The sequence below is a fragment of the Carettochelys insculpta genome, chromosome 1, assembly GCF_033958435.1.
Source record: "Carettochelys insculpta isolate YL-2023 chromosome 1, ASM3395843v1, whole genome shotgun sequence".
Classification (NCBI taxonomy): Eukaryota; Metazoa; Chordata; order Testudines; family Carettochelyidae; genus Carettochelys; species Carettochelys insculpta.
The window spans coordinates 33359460-33377843 of NC_134137.1; the positions used below are offsets into that span (position 1 = coordinate 33359460).

General features: G+C 44.3%; 1 protein-coding gene across 9 annotated transcripts in view; it reads right to left on the reverse strand.

The window, feature by feature from the left end:
• Window positions 1-18384, reverse strand: part of MTMR2 (myotubularin related protein 2) — a 96392-nt gene that overhangs the window by 52590 nt on the left and 25418 nt on the right. For 8 of the 9 annotated variants that reach the window (XM_074984388.1, XM_074984385.1, XM_074984386.1 and 5 more), the window contains one exon: window positions 9138-9243. The exons of the other annotated variant lie outside the window; for it this stretch is intronic. In XM_074984388.1, coding sequence (XP_074840489.1) covers window positions 9138-9243 — 106 coding nt within the window. The remainder of the gene's footprint in view (window positions 1-9137; window positions 9244-18384) is intronic. 9 annotated transcript variants of the gene reach the window in all.

Below are 18384 nucleotides of genomic sequence, written 5' to 3' on the forward strand. Positions count from 1 at the left end.
AAAGGGAAAAAGTACAGTCCCTACATCATATTCTAAGCTTCTTTAGTCAGAAGAAAAATCCAACACTGCTTGCAGCTTATACTGCTGATTCTAGCAGCTAAATATTGCTTAATGTCAGATTTATCAAGTGGAAAAAATCTGTAAATTGCAGCAAAGAGTGGATTTAATCTTAGATCCAGGTATCAGAATGTTTGCTATAAGAAGCTTTCTATGAGTTATTATGAGATGCGTCAAAGACTTAAGAATACTGCAGATGCATATTGTAGGAATCACTCGTAGACTCTCGTCCCTTCCACCTTCATCACACACACATAGAGCATTAAATTGTTGCCCAGAGAAGTCTGCAGGCATGAACACTGGAGAAAAGATTTGTATTTTCCCCCTGTGGACTTTAACAATTTTGCTGAAAAATCACCACTGAAAGCACTAGTGCAATTTGTTTTGTGGAGGTTACAAAAGATGCTTCTTACACTGTCTCAGAAATTTAATTTCTAGAATTAAACTGACTCAGACACAGAGCAACAGATCAAGCAGAGGTAGGAGTGACAGATCAACGTAGCAGCTTCCACACACCCCAAGTGTATTTTCAGTGACTGACAGAATCACTTCAAAAGCTGAAAGATGCTTTTCTTTAATCCTCCTACAAGGCACTCTCTTTATAAGAGCATCATAAGCCCCAAACATTTTGTGTTTACTGTCTCCCACATATACTATTCCCACACAGAAACAGAAGATCTTAATATCCCACTGAATCTCCTAAGAATATGTCAAGGGGAAGGTGAAATTTACCCTCTTCCAGCTCCCCAAAGAGCCAGGATGTTCAGATTCCAAAATAAGATGCTCCCTTAAGTTCTGTTCAGATTTCAGAACCATCTACCCAGAGGCCCCACACATCTAAGGTGGCTTGTGTGACAGTGCTCAGCTGTGGACCAAACAGCAAATAAGATGCCAGGATACCTAAAAAAAATGGGATGGACAATTTTGGAATGCCTTTATACAAGTCAACAGTGCAGCCTGACCTGGAATACTATGTGTAGCATTGGTTCCCCATGTCATAAAGGCATAACAGAACTACAGGGAGTTCAGAGGATGACAAGTATCATAGAACCATAGAATTCTAGGACTGGAACGGACCTCAGGAGGTCATCTAGTCCAGTCCCCTGCCTAAAGCAGGATCAACCCCAACTAAATTGTCCCAGCCATGACTATGTCAAGCCGGGACTTAAAAACCTCTAGGAATAGAGATTCCACCACCTATCTTGGGAACACATTCCAGTCCTTCACCACCCTCCTGGTGAAACAGTTTTTCCTAATATCCAACCTATACCTCTCCCTCTGTAACTTCAGACCTTTGACCCTTGTTCTGCCATCTGTCACCATTGAGAACAGTCTCTCTCCAGCCTCTTTAGAGCCCCCTTTCAGGAAGCTGAAGACTGCTTTCAAATCGCCCTTCAGTCTGCTAACTGAATGAGCCGAAATCCCTCAGCCTCTCCTCATAGGTCACGTGCTTCAACCCTCTAATCATTTTCATTGCCCTCCGGTGAACGCTCTCCAATGCAACAACATGCTTTCTACACTGGGGGGCCAAGAAAAATTCTCTTGAGAACACAGATGGAAAAGACTGGCTTTAGGAAGAAGAAGAACAAAAGGGGACATAACATAACTATACGCAGAGGTCTAGAAAAGGGAGATTAGGAGCTTCTCTCAGTCCCTTAACACAAGAGCAAGGGGACACTCAGTAAAATTAAAAAATGGGAAACCTGAAACCACTAAAAGGAAATACTTCCATTGCCCACAGCCTCACACACACAACATGTGAGTAAATTCATACTACAGGAAGTCAGAGGCCAGGCACATAACAAGATTCCATACGGCATTGGGCATTTATGTGGGTATTAAGAACATCCAGAATTAACAAGGATAACAAATATTGCGGGAGGGATGTGAAACCTCCTGCTTTAGGGCTTAGGTCAATCTCTAACTACTGACAATAAGGATGGCAGCAGATTATCCCTCCTCTGCCTACTGTGTAGTAATCCACTCCCATCCTTACACCTTTCTCTACAGAGTCCTCAAACTAGGGGTCATGACCCCTTGGGGGTCAGAAGTCGATTACATGTGGATCACAGTCAGCCAGCTCTGGGGGGGCTGAACACACCAAGCCCCCAGTAAAATACCACCATTATCATCTTTAATTTATAAGGGGGGAAGGATCACACAGAGGATTGCTATGTGAAAAGGGTCACCAATAGAGAAAGTTTGAAAATGACTGCTTACAGCATCTGTCAGTGGTCGCTGTGACAGACAACATACCAGGTGAGATGGACATTGATTTCGATCCACTCTGGATCGTTTACAGCAACATAACTCTCTGCAGTGTCTACACTGACACTTAGTTGAAATAACCGTGCCACAAAAAGCTCCCTGCCTCTTGTTGAGATTATATTTTGTCAGCAAAGCCCGAAAGTTTCTCGTCAAGAGGAGCATTATAGTATGTACAGTAAACATTGTCATATCCACCAGCCCCTGGTGGCCAGATATTCAAATATTCTGGATAAGAGAGAGGTATACCTAGCCTTGCACAACACTACAGAAAATCAAAATTAGATATTAAGAAACACCAAAAAAGTACGTAGAGTACTTTATTTACCAACAACAGTTGTATTGTACACTGCAAACTTGTACTGTATTTGCAGTTTTTATTTGTATTTACTTTCACTTCTGTACTTATGGAAAATGTAACTAAAATTTACCTATGGTTCAAAGCTGCTTATTTGAGAGGTCCAAATAACAGAATGCTGGATATGAAGGAGTTTACCATATATCTGTTCTGTTTTGTCAACAACAGCTGAGTTTTGTCGACAAAACTCTGCAGTGTAGACAAAACTTAACTCTCTTACTCCCTGACCGTGGGCTACAGTAGGGGAAGTGGCATTTGGGGGAAATTAGGAATTGAAGTGTATGTGTGGTACAGTTGGTATGAGGACTGTTGAGATTGTTTACAATTATTTTTGAATGTACGTGTTTAAATTCCCATCCCTAGTGTTGCATTTTAGGGGTGGGGAGAGGCAAGTCTATTATTTTATAGTAACACAAAAACATGCCGTTTAAGTAGGGAAGGCATACTTAACCCTAATGAAGAGCCATTAAGCAAACTCCTCTGATTTTTGTAGGCAGCAAACAAAGAAAAAAAAGCCAAGACTGCATTAAAACAGGGGTTCTTAACCTGTGGGGTGCACCTCCCCAGGGGAAGTGCAGAGGGGATACAGGAGAGGTGTGAGGTGCCTCCCACAAAATTTATCGCAATTGCTTTCTCATTGTCTTGATTAGTTCATTGATTCATTTGGGGAATGATGGGAGGTGTAAAAAAGGTTAAGAACCCCTACATTATAAAACAAACAAACCTACAAGTGTATGAAATTTGAAATCACATATCTGCCAAGGCAGCTGTCAAAGTTGTCGCTAAAATAAAGTAAAACCACACCACTTCTGGCAAGCTGTGAAGCAGGAAAGCAAAAGGTCAGTGAGCAAAGTACAGGAAGTGGAAAAGTCCAGGATATAAACCAGATTTTGCAATCAAAGATTTAGACAAAGGCGCAGAATTCCTTCCATTATAATAATAACTGCTTGAGAGTGAAACACTAGCAAAACACACTCTCTGGTGCAATCAAAACCCAGGGGATCGAACGTGGTATTAATAAAAATAAGATTGGTTGTTTGATGTACTTACTGATAAATTCTTCCTTTCCTGACATGGGCTTTGTTAAAGCCATATCACTGACAGACCTCCTCTACAATGCTGAGTAAGCCCAACATCCAGTTCAGTGAAAGGAAGGTGAAAATCCCAGGCAATTTAGAGCAGTGGCTCCAACCCTTTTCAGTAGCACCGCACACTTGGATGAGACAAACAATTCCACAGCAACCCACCTTTTCCAGCTGAATAGATTGCTCATGAATGTCACGTTGACTTATGTTTTCTATGGTTACAGAAGATGGAGACACCTTGTCACAGGGTGCAGGGTTGGCTAATTTCCCCCCAGCAGCAGCTTTTGCAATGCCTCTGCAAGGGTAGAACTGACCCACTCTGAGCCAGCTGGGAATCAGGCAGCCTTGCTGCTAGCGCTCCCACCCAGTGCAGGGCTGATCAATTTCTCCTCCACTCAGCTCTTTGCAGAGTCATGGGGGAACTGATGCAGCATAGCTTCTTCATTACCAGCTGGCACAGGGTCATCATTTTCCCCTCTTGGGGGCTTTGCAAAGTGGCTGTGGGAGGGAAATTGATGACCTCACACCAGCAGGGACTCAGGCAGCCTTGCTGATTGAGCCCCCATCTGGCTTGGGGTCATTTGAGTGTGATGTGAAATTTCATCAATCCCCCCCCACCACCACACACACACACACACACTTTGTTCTGCAAAGAGCCTGGGGGGAATGGAAATTGAGGAAATTTCCAAGGCACTCTGACAATCCTCGCAGGACACCAGTGCACCGCAGCACAGAGCACTGAACCCTAAAAGAGCAATATTTAGTAATTTGTTAAGTGGTACTTGATTTTCCATTTGTGGAAGATAATCTTAAGGTGTTCACAGCATTTTCAATGGTAACAGTACTTATGGATTTCTATTAGACTTGTGCCTGACCACTGAAAAGTAGGAGTTACAGTTTAAAGAGAATTCTTTCAGTTGAGTAAATGAGGTCTAATAGAAATTCATTTTTTATGTTCATTGCTGTTTTTCCACTCTTCTCTCAATCATTTGTGGAGTTGTAGCCCAAGAATAAATACATATATATGCGCACATATGGACACGTACAAATGATACCTTGGTCAATTTAACTTAGAGTTACATGCTCTGAAGTGAGGGAAAGAATGAAAATTTGATGTGAGTGCAATTAAAATTGTAACGGAGACTCTAGTCTTTCGCATGGTCTAAGCTACAAGACCAGGAATCGGAAAACAGGAGCATATATTTCATTTTCAAACTGCAGTCTTACATTTAAGCACAAATGGCTCAGAAGCCTGAAAGGCTTCCTCCTTCAAATGGAAACAATCAGGTCCTTGTAACTGTAAAACTAGGGGATTTTCTAGTAACAAAGAGGAAGCCGTGCTAGTCCATACATTATCAAAACAAAAAGCAGTCAAGTAGCACTTTAAAGACTAGCAAAATGGTTTATTAGGTGAGCTTTTGTGGGACAGACCCACTTCTTCAGATCATAGCCAGACCAGAACAGACTCAATATTTAATATTCATGGATATGGCCAAGTTTCCCTTGGTCCCATAAGTTTGTTTACAGCCACCAACCCTGGCTCTCAGTGTTCTTGTGCTGTTATTCAGATGTAATTTATCCCTGAATGTCTTCTAGGAACCCAGTAAGCAGTAGAAGTGTTGGTAATGAGATAGAAAATATTGACCTCCCATCATCTGCAAAATTCTCTTGTCTGGCACTGGTCAGGACCCAAGGGTGCTGGACACAAGAGAGGTTCAACCTGTACATGAAAATCTCTCTCAAGCCAGTATACACATTACACAATTGTGTAATCAATTTTAAGTACCTAAATAAATTGTCTGATTTTCAAAAGTGCTAAGCCACCCTATGATGGAATACACTCCTTTCTTTACACTCTCCATCCCATTGCAATCATCTTTTACAAAATAAGCCTCGTGAGATAATGTTTGAAAACTAATAGCTGACAGGCCAAAAAGATGATGGTCAAATGCATGTAACACCATTTTTGTAAAGTTAGGAATTTGACCCTGAATAATGTGGTAACACATACCCACATTGCCCCAATTAGGCAGCCAAAGAAGTGTGTGTTGCCTCAGTTTACATCAGAGGTTAGCAATCCTCCTGAGGTAGTGACAAAATTTAAGTGACATATAAGTTATAATTTAAGTGACATATAAGTTATAGATGGAGCCCTCAGACAGTAAGAAGGGGAAGACAGGAGACAAGAAAAATCTGCATATTAGCAGACAGGTGAGAAGAAAGAGTGTGCATCTTCTTTCACCACCGGCTAGCACATCGCCTTATTACACTGTCTGAATTAACTTTAAGAAGGGGTAAGGTAACCCTCAGGAAAATGCATTTCAAAGGGTAACTGAATGATAAGAGGGAGAAGCAAAATCACACCAAGTTCTGTCTCCCTGTCATCTCTCTTTTTCACCTAACATCACAAGTGACTTTGGATTTTGGGAGCAGATCTTGGCCTGTTGGGTCAGCAATGTTAATGGGAAACGTGGTAAGGGAGTTCACCTTGAATCAAGTCTAATTTCTTAAGTTTACTACTAGGAAGCATTTTATCTTTATTTCTTTTGTAGTCACTTTTGACTTTATGGCTTATACCTGTACTCAATTAAAATACATCTCCTGGTAGTTAAATACATTTGTTTTTTTCTTTTATTAAAAGTAATCCAGTGTTGTGAATTTGAATTGTTTGGTTAATTTCATTTCAGGAAACAGCCTGTTGTATGCTGATCCCCTTAAAGAGGCAACAAACCTAATATGTCTGGATTGTCCAGGAGGAGCAGTACAGAATGCACATTTTGAGGGAAAAAATTGAGCCTGGGAGTATGTCAGGATCACCCTGTAAATAGTAATCAAGTCTGGCAAAAGCCAGAGTATGGCTGGTATTTTACGTCACGTTGACAGGGTCAGAGTTGCTGGACCAAGGCTGCAGCTATACAGTCACTTGGGTCTGGCCTGTATGCTGTCAGGCTGTTTGTGAGCAGCTCAGTCCAGCAGCTACAGCAGCAAAGCATTGCACACCAAGTTGCAGGGCATGTGGTGACACAGCCCCTCACTGGTCTACAAATCCCACTGGCTTCATTGTGAGCTGCAGGTACTTTTCAGCATCCTGACCATCAGACCACTTATTTAGGTGTCCAGTTCTGGATGTAATTGCTTGTCTCTAGGTACTCAAGTTTGATTTTTCAATTTAAGAGATCTTTATTGGAGGATCCTCCTATTTAGCTCATCACTGACACCCTGTCATTGGCGACTGAGCTAAATAGGAGGATCAGAAAAGCAGCCACAACTCTGTCCAGACTCAGCAAGAGAGCGTGGAACAACATCAAGTTGTACACCCACTCTAAAATGCAAGTCTACAGAGCCTGCATCCTCAGCACCCTCCTTTACGGCAGTGAGTCTTGGACCCTGTACGCCCGCCAGGAAAAGAGACTGAACGTCTTCCACTTGTGCTGCCTCAGGCGCATCCTTGGAATATCATGGAAGGACAGAGTATCCAACACCACTGTCCTTGAGCAAGCTGGAATTCCAACCATGCACACCCTCCTCAGGCAGCGGCGGCTCCGCTGGCTTGGCCACGTCCACAGGATGAATGATGGAAGGATTCCAAACGACATCCTGTATGGCGAGCTAGCCTCTGGGAAAAGACCTTCCGGATGCCCCCAATTGCGCTACAAAGATGTCTGCAAGAGGGACCTCAGGGAGGTAGACATTGAGCCGGACAGCTGGGAGGAGCTGGCAGACGATCGCAGCAGATGGAGGAAGGAACTACACAAGGGCCTTCAGAAGGGTGACATGAGGATCAGACAGCTAGCAGAGGAGAAGCGAGCCCACAGAAAGCACAGGAAGGACCTGCCAGACACTCATTACACATGCAACAGATGCAGCAAGGACTGTCACTCTCATGTGGGCCTTCACAGTCACAGTCGACGCTGCAAATGATGATCCTAAATGGAACTATGAAGGGTGAGATCCATAGTCTAATTAGACTGAAGGATGCCTACTACTACTACTTATTGGAGGAAAGGTCTGTTTTATTGGGAGTATACCAGCTCGTATCTGCCAGTGAGCATTGAAGTACAAGCTATTTTAAGACAGATGTTAGGACGCCAGATACTTCAAGAGGTCCATGCCGACAAACAGGGCCATATTTTCAAAGAGGACCAGCTTCTCTTGAGGCACCAAAAAAAAAATAGATGCCTGGGGAGCAGCTGGGCACTGAATCTAAACATTATTTAGGTGGGCTGAACTCTTGGAAGCTGAACTCTTTTGAAAATCAGATGCCCAATGTGGGTTGTTTAGTCTTTGAAAACATGGCTCTAGTACAGTGTTTCTCAACCAGGGGTACATGTCCCATTGGGGTTGCACTGCGGTCTTCCAGGGGATACATCAAGTCAACAAGATATTTGCCTAGTTTTACAAAAAGCTACATAAAAGCACTCGTAAAGTCAGTACAGTATAAATGTTCATTCAGACAATGACTTGTTTCTGCTGCTTTATAGGTCTTACGGTGAAATGCAAGTACAATATTTCTATTCCAATTTACTTATTTGATAATACAGTAAACTCTTTCATATCCAGCATTCTATTATCCTGAACGCTCAAATAAACAGCATTTTAACCATAAGTAAATTTTAGTTATGTTTTCCATAAGTACAGTATAGTGAAAGTAAATACAAATAAATACAGTATGAATTTACAGTGTACAATACTACTGTTGTTGATACATAAAGTACTCTGCACACATTTTTCTTTGTTCCTTATTATCTAATCTTGTTTTTGTTTAGTGTTATGCATTGCTAGGCATACTTCTCTGTTATCCAGAATATTTGAATATCCAGCAATCTCCCGGTCCCGGGGCTCCCGGATATGAAAGATAGTAAAAAGCCAGCATGCTTTCAGTACTAGCTTTCTATGATATCTTTGCATGCATTTGCACATAAGCAGTTTTTAAGTGAGGTATAAACTTGGTGGTATGCAAAACAAATCTGTCTCCTGAAAAGGGTACAGTAATCTGGCAAGGTTGAATGGCAATTGTTTCAAGGCCTCATATTACCTTAGGACTGTGTTTGTCAACCAGGGGTACACGTACCATTACCAGCATACAAGAGATGTCTAGGGGTACTTACAGTTTTTTTGAAGGGGTACTTTATTGAAGAAAACTTTGGAAACACTGCTCTAGCAGACTGTTTCTCCAGTAAAAGGAAGCAATGGTGTAGAGATTAAATTAACTCCTATTTCAGCCATCAGATTCTGTACCTTTCCCAAGCTTCTGCTAAATAAAACATGCTGTTAATGTGGAGGCTGGAGTCTTTTTTCTATTTCTACACTTAATCTGCCACCAAATGATGTACTTGAGATCTCACTGTAGCCCCACAAAGAGGAATACATACCCTCAGATCAGGAGAAAAGTTTTCTGTGGAGGTGGAGACTGAATCAGATGACACAGCTGAAGCCGATTTTGTATGCATGGAATGGTCCGAATGAGAGGTGGAAGCACTACAAAGAAACAACAAACGTGTGTCAGAACTGTGCATTTCTGAGTCTAACTAAAACTAAAAGTCTCATTTCAAACCTATATAGGAGATCTTACTAGGTGACTACAGGATAAAAACAAAGTATCCTGAATGCTAGACACCCCAGCCTGACAACAGATCTCTCTTTCTCCCAAGGTGCTCACCAAGGCTGCAACGCAGCTATGACCTCTGTATGGGCAGAGTGAAGTCAGCGGGGCTCTGTGTAGGAAGAAAGAACCTGCACCCATAACTTGCAGAGGCCAACCCCACCTTTGGCCAAGGGCCAAAGTCCAGCCTTAGGGTGTGTCTACACTACATGGTAAAGTCGAATTTAAAGCAGTTAGCTTGATCTTACAAAGTCACTGTCTTTGCTGCAAATACCATTAAGTTGATTTTAGGGAGTGGTAAGGTCGATATTGTGAGAAGTGAGTCAACGTAGCACCAAGTTTGAATTTAAAAGTTCGAATTAAGGCTAGTGTGCAAATGTCATGTCTTTTAATTGACTTTATTAGCCTCCAGAGGTGTCCCATATGTATCCAACAATGCTCCACGACTGGTGTGAAGAAAGTAAATAAGGAAATGTTATTTACTCCTTCTCACAACACAAGAACTAGGGGGGTCACCAAGTGAAATTAATAGGCAGCAGGTTCAAAACAAACAGTAGGAAATATTTTTTCACACAATGCATGGGTAACATGTGGAACTCCTTGCCGGAGGATGCTGTGAAAGCCAAGACTACAGTAGAATTTAAAAAAGAGCTAGCTACATTCATGGAAGATAGGTCCATCAATGGCTATTAATCAGGATAGTCATGGAGGGTGTTCCTAGCCTCTGTTTGCCTCTCTGACTGCCACTGCCTCTGCATTTGCTTTGGAGAATGCCTTTGTGGGTAGCTGCAAATAAGCCCTGCTTATGGCATCAGCCTCTGCACTCCAGGCACTTGTGAAATTCTCCTCCCTAGATTCACAAAGATTATGCAGAATACAGCATGCTGCAACCATAATGGGGACATTACTTTCTGAAAGGTCCACATGGGTCAACAGGGACCTCAGCTTCACTTATAAACAGCCAAAGATGCATTCCACCACCATTCTGCACTTGCTGAGTCTGAAACTGAAGTAATCATTGCTGCAGTTCAGGGTGCTTGTGTATGGCTTCATGAGGTAAGGAAGAAGGGGGTAAGCAGGGTCAACCAGTATTACTATAGGCATTTCCACATCTCCAATCTTGATCTTCCAGTCTGGGAAAGAAGTCCCATCCAGGAGTTTTCTGTACAGCCCAGAATTTCTGAAGATGTGTAAATCACGAACCCGTCCCGACCATCCCATGCTGATTTCAGTGAGACAACCTTCATGATCTACCAAAACCAGCAACACTATCAAGAAGTATCCCTTTCTGTTTATATACTCAGTGGCCAGATAGTCCGGGGCCATGATGAGAATGTGTGTGCCATCTATTGCCCCACTGCAGTTAGGAAACCCCCTGGCAGCAAAGCCATCCACTATGGCCTGTACATCTCCCAGGGTCACAGTGTTCCTCAGGAGACATCAACAGATTGTATAGGCGACCTACACCACCGTGGCCCCCACTGTAGATCTGCCCATCCCAAACTGATTTGCCACTGACTGGTAACTGTCACGCATTGCAAACTTCCACAGAGCGCTTGCCACTCACTTCTGAACCATTGCAGTTGGTCTCATTTTTGTATTGCTGTGCTTCAGGATGGGGGCCTGTGGTGTGGTCGGTCTCATTCCTGGGCCCCAGGCCCTCTGTTTAGTCCACTGGCCCCACCGCCTGCACCATGTTATCTTTGCTGGGGCTAGGGCAGGGGGCAGTCTGGGGGGGAACCCGGTCCCCACCCACTTGCTCCGGGTTCCGACCCAGGGACCCTGGACACCTGCTACCTGGGAGGGCTGCCTTACTTCGCCCTGGCCCCTGCAGCTTCTCTCCCTGGGTCACTTCCCCCAGACGCTTCTCCCTGGTATTCCCTTCCTCAAGGGGTAGTCGTGGCAGCTGGTCTCCTCCTTAGTTTGGCTTCTTCAGCTGACCAGTTCCTCCAGTCTCCAGTGAGGCTCCAGGCACTCCCCGGGTTGGGGCAGCACAGTCCCCTGGGATGCTGAGGCTCCTCTCCTCTTTCACAGCCCTGACTGTTTCTCTCCGTCTCCTTCCTGCTCCTCACTAGTCTCCCAAACTCTCCTTCACCCTCCTCCCCTTGCCTTGCGTGGAGAAGAGCTTATAAAGGTAGCCCCGAGTAGGATCAGCTGTTCCTGATTGATTTAGGGCAGCCTACTCCTCAGCTGTTTCCACTTTGGTTGCTAGCTCTGCATCAGCTCTTTTTACTCCTGCCTCCCCTCTCCTGGCCCCACCCAGCCACAAGGCCACAAAGTTCTGTAAAAGTGGACTTCCACATGTGAAAGTTCTGCACCCACTGCTGGTCATCTCAGGACTCCAAAACAATGTAGTCCCACCAGTGTGTGCTGGTTTCACAAATTCAAAACTGCCACTCCACTGTAAGCACTGAATTCAGGGTGGCCAAAAATTCTAAGTTCTTGGTCCGCAGTTGAGCAACTTCTTCTCCAACATCTTCATCATCATCTGAGCCCAGTGCCTTTGTAGTCGAAAGACAAACTGCATGACATTATGTGAAGTTGCCACAATCTGCAATAACTTAAAACATTTGAGGATCCATGCTTCCGCCAGCACTGTGTCAAAGAATGGTGAGATCTCCCATTCATTTTTCAGCTAGCAGGTGCTCTGAGTTCTGGGACAGTGTTTTGCATTCTGGGATAGTGACATTGAACACCCAGAAGCAACTGCGGGAATTTTTTTCCCCTCCACAACCCAGTGGTTAAACCCCCTTTCACCAGAAGGCAACAGAGCTAAGGCACTGTGGGATAGGAGCCCACAATGCATTGCTTAAGCAATCTAACTTGGATAAGGCAATGGAGACATGAGAAATGGTAGGTCGACCTTCCAGAACATCTGTGCACAATTAACTTTGAATTTATAAGATCGAGGTTAAAAAGTCAAATTTATTACAAGTTGATTTTATTTCGTTGTGTAGACATAGCCTAAGTGTAGGTTCTTCCATAGTCTGGAGACCTATTAGTTGTCTCACAGGTTTCGTTTTTTGTTTTGGGGTTTTTTTACTCCCTGCTACATGACTCTTTCTTCGGTTAAACATGTAAAAGAAACAAACACTGAATTACAAGAACATTCCACTTCCCTGTTTTCAAGTTTGTGGAAATACTGCACTGGTGACATTTTAAAAAAAGGATTACAGCACAATGTGGCTACAGCTAGGAGTAAACATTTTGGCTACAAGGATAGAAGTGCTATGGTAACATTTTATCCTACTGCCAACTGATGAACAGTTATTTCCATGTGAACTTTCAGAAATGGATTCAAAAATAAATTATTTAAAACAAAACATTAAGAAACAATTCACTGTGGTTCGTTTACGGTACACGGTAAAACTGCCTATCACTTCATTTCCAAACCACTTCATTCCAGGAATTAACACATGCTAATGCAGTGCTGTATTTTGGATCTTATCATAGAATCACTTGTACATCCAGGGCTTCATGGACAGTAAATGAAGCAAGTCCTGGAACAAAGTAATGTCAAGCAGAATCCCAGAACACTCCCTCACTTAGGCAAGGCTTAACTTGTGCAAAGCCTTGTGTGTGCAGTGTGCGTTGGTTTTGGTTATACCAGTTTAGTTAAACTAGTGCAAACCCCTCTGTGGGCCCTCCCTTCTTCAATCAGCTTAAACCAGGTTAAATCAGTTTGGCTTGTCCCTTGCAAGTATCCACACAGGGGTTTACAAAGGTTTAACTAATTCCACCTCCGGCCCTGGCAACCCCCACTCCATCCCTTTTCCCAGCTCCCTACCCTAAGCAACATGGCCTGGAAGACTCATGGAAGTCTGGCACTGGCAGCAGGAGCTGACCGCCTCCCCACAGTAGTGGTGGGGGGAATAGAGCAATGGGGCCCTGTCCTGCTGAATTCCACTCTGCTTCCCGCCAGTGAGTGTGAGGGTGGTCCTACTCCCTCCCCTCAACAACCTGGTGGTGCCAAGCAGGCTGGGATCACATCATTCCCTATTCCGCTACTGGTGAATGCAGTGGGGCCTGAGCCCTACTGTGGGTTCCAGCTGCCACCCCCGTTAACCCTCCCCCAAGACACTCTGGCCCCACTGGCTGCTGACCCCCTGCCCTTCCTGCCCGCAGTATTTTTGCATTCCCCAAAACCCACTGCCCAGAAGGAGCGTGCCAGCCAGGCTGTTGGTGAGCTGTGTGTCTGTCCAGAGGCTGGTTCTTTGCACAGTGCTAGGAACAGGATACGCCCCACTGATGAATATATGGAGGAGCAGTGGGACTGAGGGGTGCAAGGAGACATGAGGGGGTCCTGCAGGTAGGCAACAGAGGCAACGCGTACCTGACTGCTGCCTGACGCCCGCCCACACTCACGACAGGGGACAGCCCGTTCTGGGCAGAGATGGGACAAGGGACAGAGACCTGCTTGCTAAGAGCTAGCACACAGCAGAGATTTCACTGATGGACCAGCAGGGGGAGTGGCTGACCTCACCTAAGGCATCTTCACTCTGCCACCAGGTTTGCATATCTCCCTCCCCCATCATTGTCCACTGAACCTCCCCACCCACCTCTGGGGGGCGGTGGCTGGCGAGCAAGGAACTGGATAGCAACAGGCTCCACCAGTAGTGATCTGGGAGTCAGGGGAGGGAGATGGGCAAATTGTCCTGATTTTTTTTTTTCCAGAAAAGTGCGGACAACCTCAGGAGGGCTTCAATATGGGAGTGTCCCTTTGAAAACTGGACTCTTGTCATCCTATGTATGTTCATACACCTCACCCTGATAATTATATTTTATATTGACAGAGTAGTTAAATGGGGAACAAACAGGAAGAATTAGAGGCCCTGGCACAGTCAGAAAAGTATGAGGTGGTTGTTATAACAGAGACTTGGTGGGATGATTCGCATAACTGGAGCATGATCATGGAAGGTTATAAACCGTTTAGGGAGGACAGACGGGGAGAAAAGGAGGAGGAGTTGTGCTCTATGTGAGGGAGCAGCATGACTGATCAGAGCTCCAGTATAAGGAGGGAGAAAATCCAGTTGAGTGTCTTTAGGTTAAGCTTAGAGGCGGAAGCGACAGAGGTGATGTTGTAGTTGGTGTCTGATATAGACCGCCAGATGAGGGAGATGAGGTAGATGAGGATTTCTTCAGACAGCTAAGTGAAGCTTCCAAATCACAGGCCCTGGTTCTCATGGGAGACTTTAATCCTCCAGAGTTTTGTTGGGAGACCAATACAGCAGCACACAGACAATCCAGGAAGTTTTTGGAGAACGTTGGGGATAACTTCTTGGTACAAGTGCTGAAGGAACCGACCAGGGGTCATGTGCAACTTGACCTGCTGCTCACAAACAGGAAAGAACTAGTAGAAGAAATAGAAGTGGGTGGGATCTCAGTGACCATGAGATTGTAGATTTCAGGATCTGGACAAAAGTAAGAAAGGTGAGCAGTAACATACAGACCCTTGATTTCAAAAGAGCAGACCGACTCCCTGAGAGAACTGATGAGCAGGATCCCTTGGGAAACAAAGATGAAGGGGAAAAGAGTTCAAGAGAACTGGCAGTATTTTAAAGAAGTCTTACTGAAGGCACAGGAACAAACCATCCCACTGCATAGTAGGAAATGCAAACATGGTAGGCAACCAGCTTGGCTTAACAGGGAAATCCTTAGTCAGCTTAAACTCAAAAAGGATGCATATAAGAAATGGAAATGTGGACAGTTGACTAAAGAGGAGCATAAACACACAGGTGGAGAATGCTGGGGAGTAATCAGGAAGGAGAAAGCACAATTGGAACTGCAGCTGGCAAGGGATGTGAAGGGTAACAAGAAGGGTTTCTACAGGCACATTAACAAAAAACAGGTTATCAGAGAAGGTGTGGGGCTGTTACTGCATGAAAGAGGTTACCTACTGACAGATGATGTAAGAAAAGCTGAAGTACTCAATGCTTTTTTTGCCTCAGTCTTCACCGACAAAGTCAACTCCCACACTATGGTCCTAGACAATGTCATATGGGAAGGTGGAGGACAGCCATCTGTGGGGAAGGAACAAGTTCTGAGTTATCTACTAAATGCACACAAATTCATGGGTCTGGATTTAACGCACCCAAGGGTACTGAGGGAATTGGCAGAAATCATTGCCGAACCTTTGGCCATTATCTTGGAAGACTCTTGGAGATTGGGAGAGATACCGGATGACTGGAAAAAGGCAAACATAGGGCCCACCTTTAAAAAAGGAAAGAGGGACAATCCAGTGAACTATAGACCAGTCAGCCTTACCTCAATCCCTGGGAAAATAATGGAAGGGATCCTCAAGAAATCCATTTGGAGCACCTGCAAGAGGGGAAAGTGATCACAAGTAGCCAACATGGATTTACCAGGGACAAGTCCTGACTGACAAATCTGATTAGCTTCTAAGACGAGGTAATAGGCTCTGTGGACAGGGGGAAGTGGATGTGATACACCTTGACTTCAGCAAAGCTTTTGATACAGTCTTCCACAACATTCTTGTCCATAAGTTAAGGATATAGGGATTGGAGCCTTGGACTATAAGACAGATAGAAAGCTGGCTTGACGGTCGGCCCCAGCGCATAGTGGTCAATGGCTCAATATCTGGATGGTGGTCGGTTTCAAGTGGAGTGCCACAAGGCTCAGTTCTGGGGCCGGTGTTGTTCAACATGTTTATTAATGATCTGGAGAGGGACTGGATTGCACCCTCAGCAAGTTTGCGGATGACACAAAACTAGGGGGAGAGGTAAATACGTTGGAGGGTAGAGAGAAAATCTAGAGTGACCTGGATAAATTGGAGGATTGGGCCAAAAGAAATCTGATGCGGTTTAACAAGGAGAAGCATAGAGTCCTGCACCTGGGGCGGAAGACTACCAAGCATTGTTATAGGTGGGGGACCGACTGGCTAAGCAGCAGGACAGTGGAAAGGGACCTAGGGGTTATGGTGGATGAAAGGCTGGATATGAATAAACAGTGTGCCCTTGTAGCCAAGAAGACCAACGGCAGACTAGGGTGAATTAGGAGGAGGATTTCGAGCAGATCTAGGGAAGTGGTTGTTCCCCTCTATTTGGCACTGGTGAGGCCACATCTGGAATACTGTGTCCAGTTTTGGGCCCCCCGGTATAAAAAGATGTGGATGTGCTGGAGCAGGTTCAGCAGAAGGCAACAAAAATGGTTAAGGAGCACAAGACCCACGAGGAAAGGCTGAGGGATTTGGGCTTCTTTCGTTTACAGAAGAGAAGATTTAGGGGTGATTTAACAGCAGCCTTCAACTTCCTGAAGGGGAGCTCTAAAGAGGAGGGTGAAAAATTGTTCTCACTAGTGTCAGATGGCAGAACAAGGAGCAATGGTCTGAAGTTAAAGACGGAGAGATGTAGGTCGGATATTAGGAAAAACTATTTCACCAGGAGGGTGGTGAAGCACTGGAACGTGTTGCCCACAAAAGGTGGTGGATTCTCCGTCCCTCGAGGTTTTTAAGTCCCAGCTTGACAAGGTCCTGGCTGGGATGACTTAGTGGGGGTTGGTCCTGCTCGAAGCAGGGGGCTGGACTAGATGACCTCCTGAGGTCCCTTCCAGCTTTGTGATTCTATGATTCTATGAAATGCATTTCTAAAAACCAGGTTTCAAATGATAAATTTGACCAAGATTTGTCCAGCAGATAGAGTCAGCAGTGCCCCTCTTTAATATTTACTCTCATTATTGAGCCCTGGGTTACAAGAAGCAGATATATATGCAGCTAATGAGGGAATTATAATGAGAGCTAAATTCAGTGGTGCAGCTGTTGGTAGAGTGCTGATCATTACTAGGATTACCCACAAGAGGCTAGATGCTTTCCAAACATCAGAAGTTGCATTCTTGCTCCAAAGCGCTCACGTTCTAAAAATGCAAGCTGCATACAACGGGTGAAGCAGAGAAATAAAACATATATCGTTTAAAAAGAAAGGATGATCAGTCCTTGCCCATTTATTTACCCATTGTTAGTTCACATTCTTGTACAAGAGATTGGAAAGAGTACAGTTTGGCCCTCCAGATTCATCCAGTAAGGGTATTCCATGTGTAGAAGAAAGCATGGATTCTGTCTTGGAAGAAGCAAACAATCTGGCAGTGTGAGGACATGCAAGTGACACAATAAACTGGAATAAGAGCAGGTAAGTAAGGAAGGGCACAGAAACTGAAGTCAGCCAAATTACGAAGGAGCCTGAAGTTGGAAAGAGAAAATTTAAAGTTGATGAAGATTGCTACAGTGTTTAATCAGTAATGAAATCTCACTCCATATAGTGCCTAGATTTCTCCTGCTGCAGAAAAACTGATTGTCCTGGATATCTTTTGCACTGAAATAATTTGAAATTTAGATTTTTCCCAGCAGAAAACAGATAACATAAGGGAATTCCAGGAAGGGTTATTCTGTGACATTAAAGCCCAAATGTGTAACATAACTTCTCCTCGTAGGTCACAGGCTTGAAAATAAAGTTGTAGCAACACAGTTTAGTGATTTATGTGAAGCTCAACCATTGTGACAACTCTGGTAAGAATTTATAAGAACACTGTTTTGTCCCTGTGAGAGACTGTGTGAGATGAATCAACCCGCAGGACCTGTGATCACTGCAGTGGTAATTTCCTAAGCACCATCTTGGCTGTTTCTGTACCTTAACCAACAAAGACAGAAGAAAGCATACATCTGGCCTCAACCAATCCTGCGCAGCTTGGGATGGGCTGAAAATCTTGTTACATTTGTTCAGCTTCAGAAGGATGAGAGAGTAGGACAGATGCCTCTGCCTCTCTGGGAAAAAAATAATGGCCAGGATTTTCAAACAGATGCCCTAATACTAGTGTCCTAAAGCCTTATTTATGCACCTAAATATAAAATCAGAACACCTGCAAATAGGGCCACAGTCATTTAGAGTATCTGAATAATGTGTCAAGAAACCAAATTTGGTACCCAAGGGTGAAAATCTTGGCCAGGCTCATTTTCATGAGGAACACAAGCAAACTAACGTCACATGATGCCAGATTGTCTTGCCAGT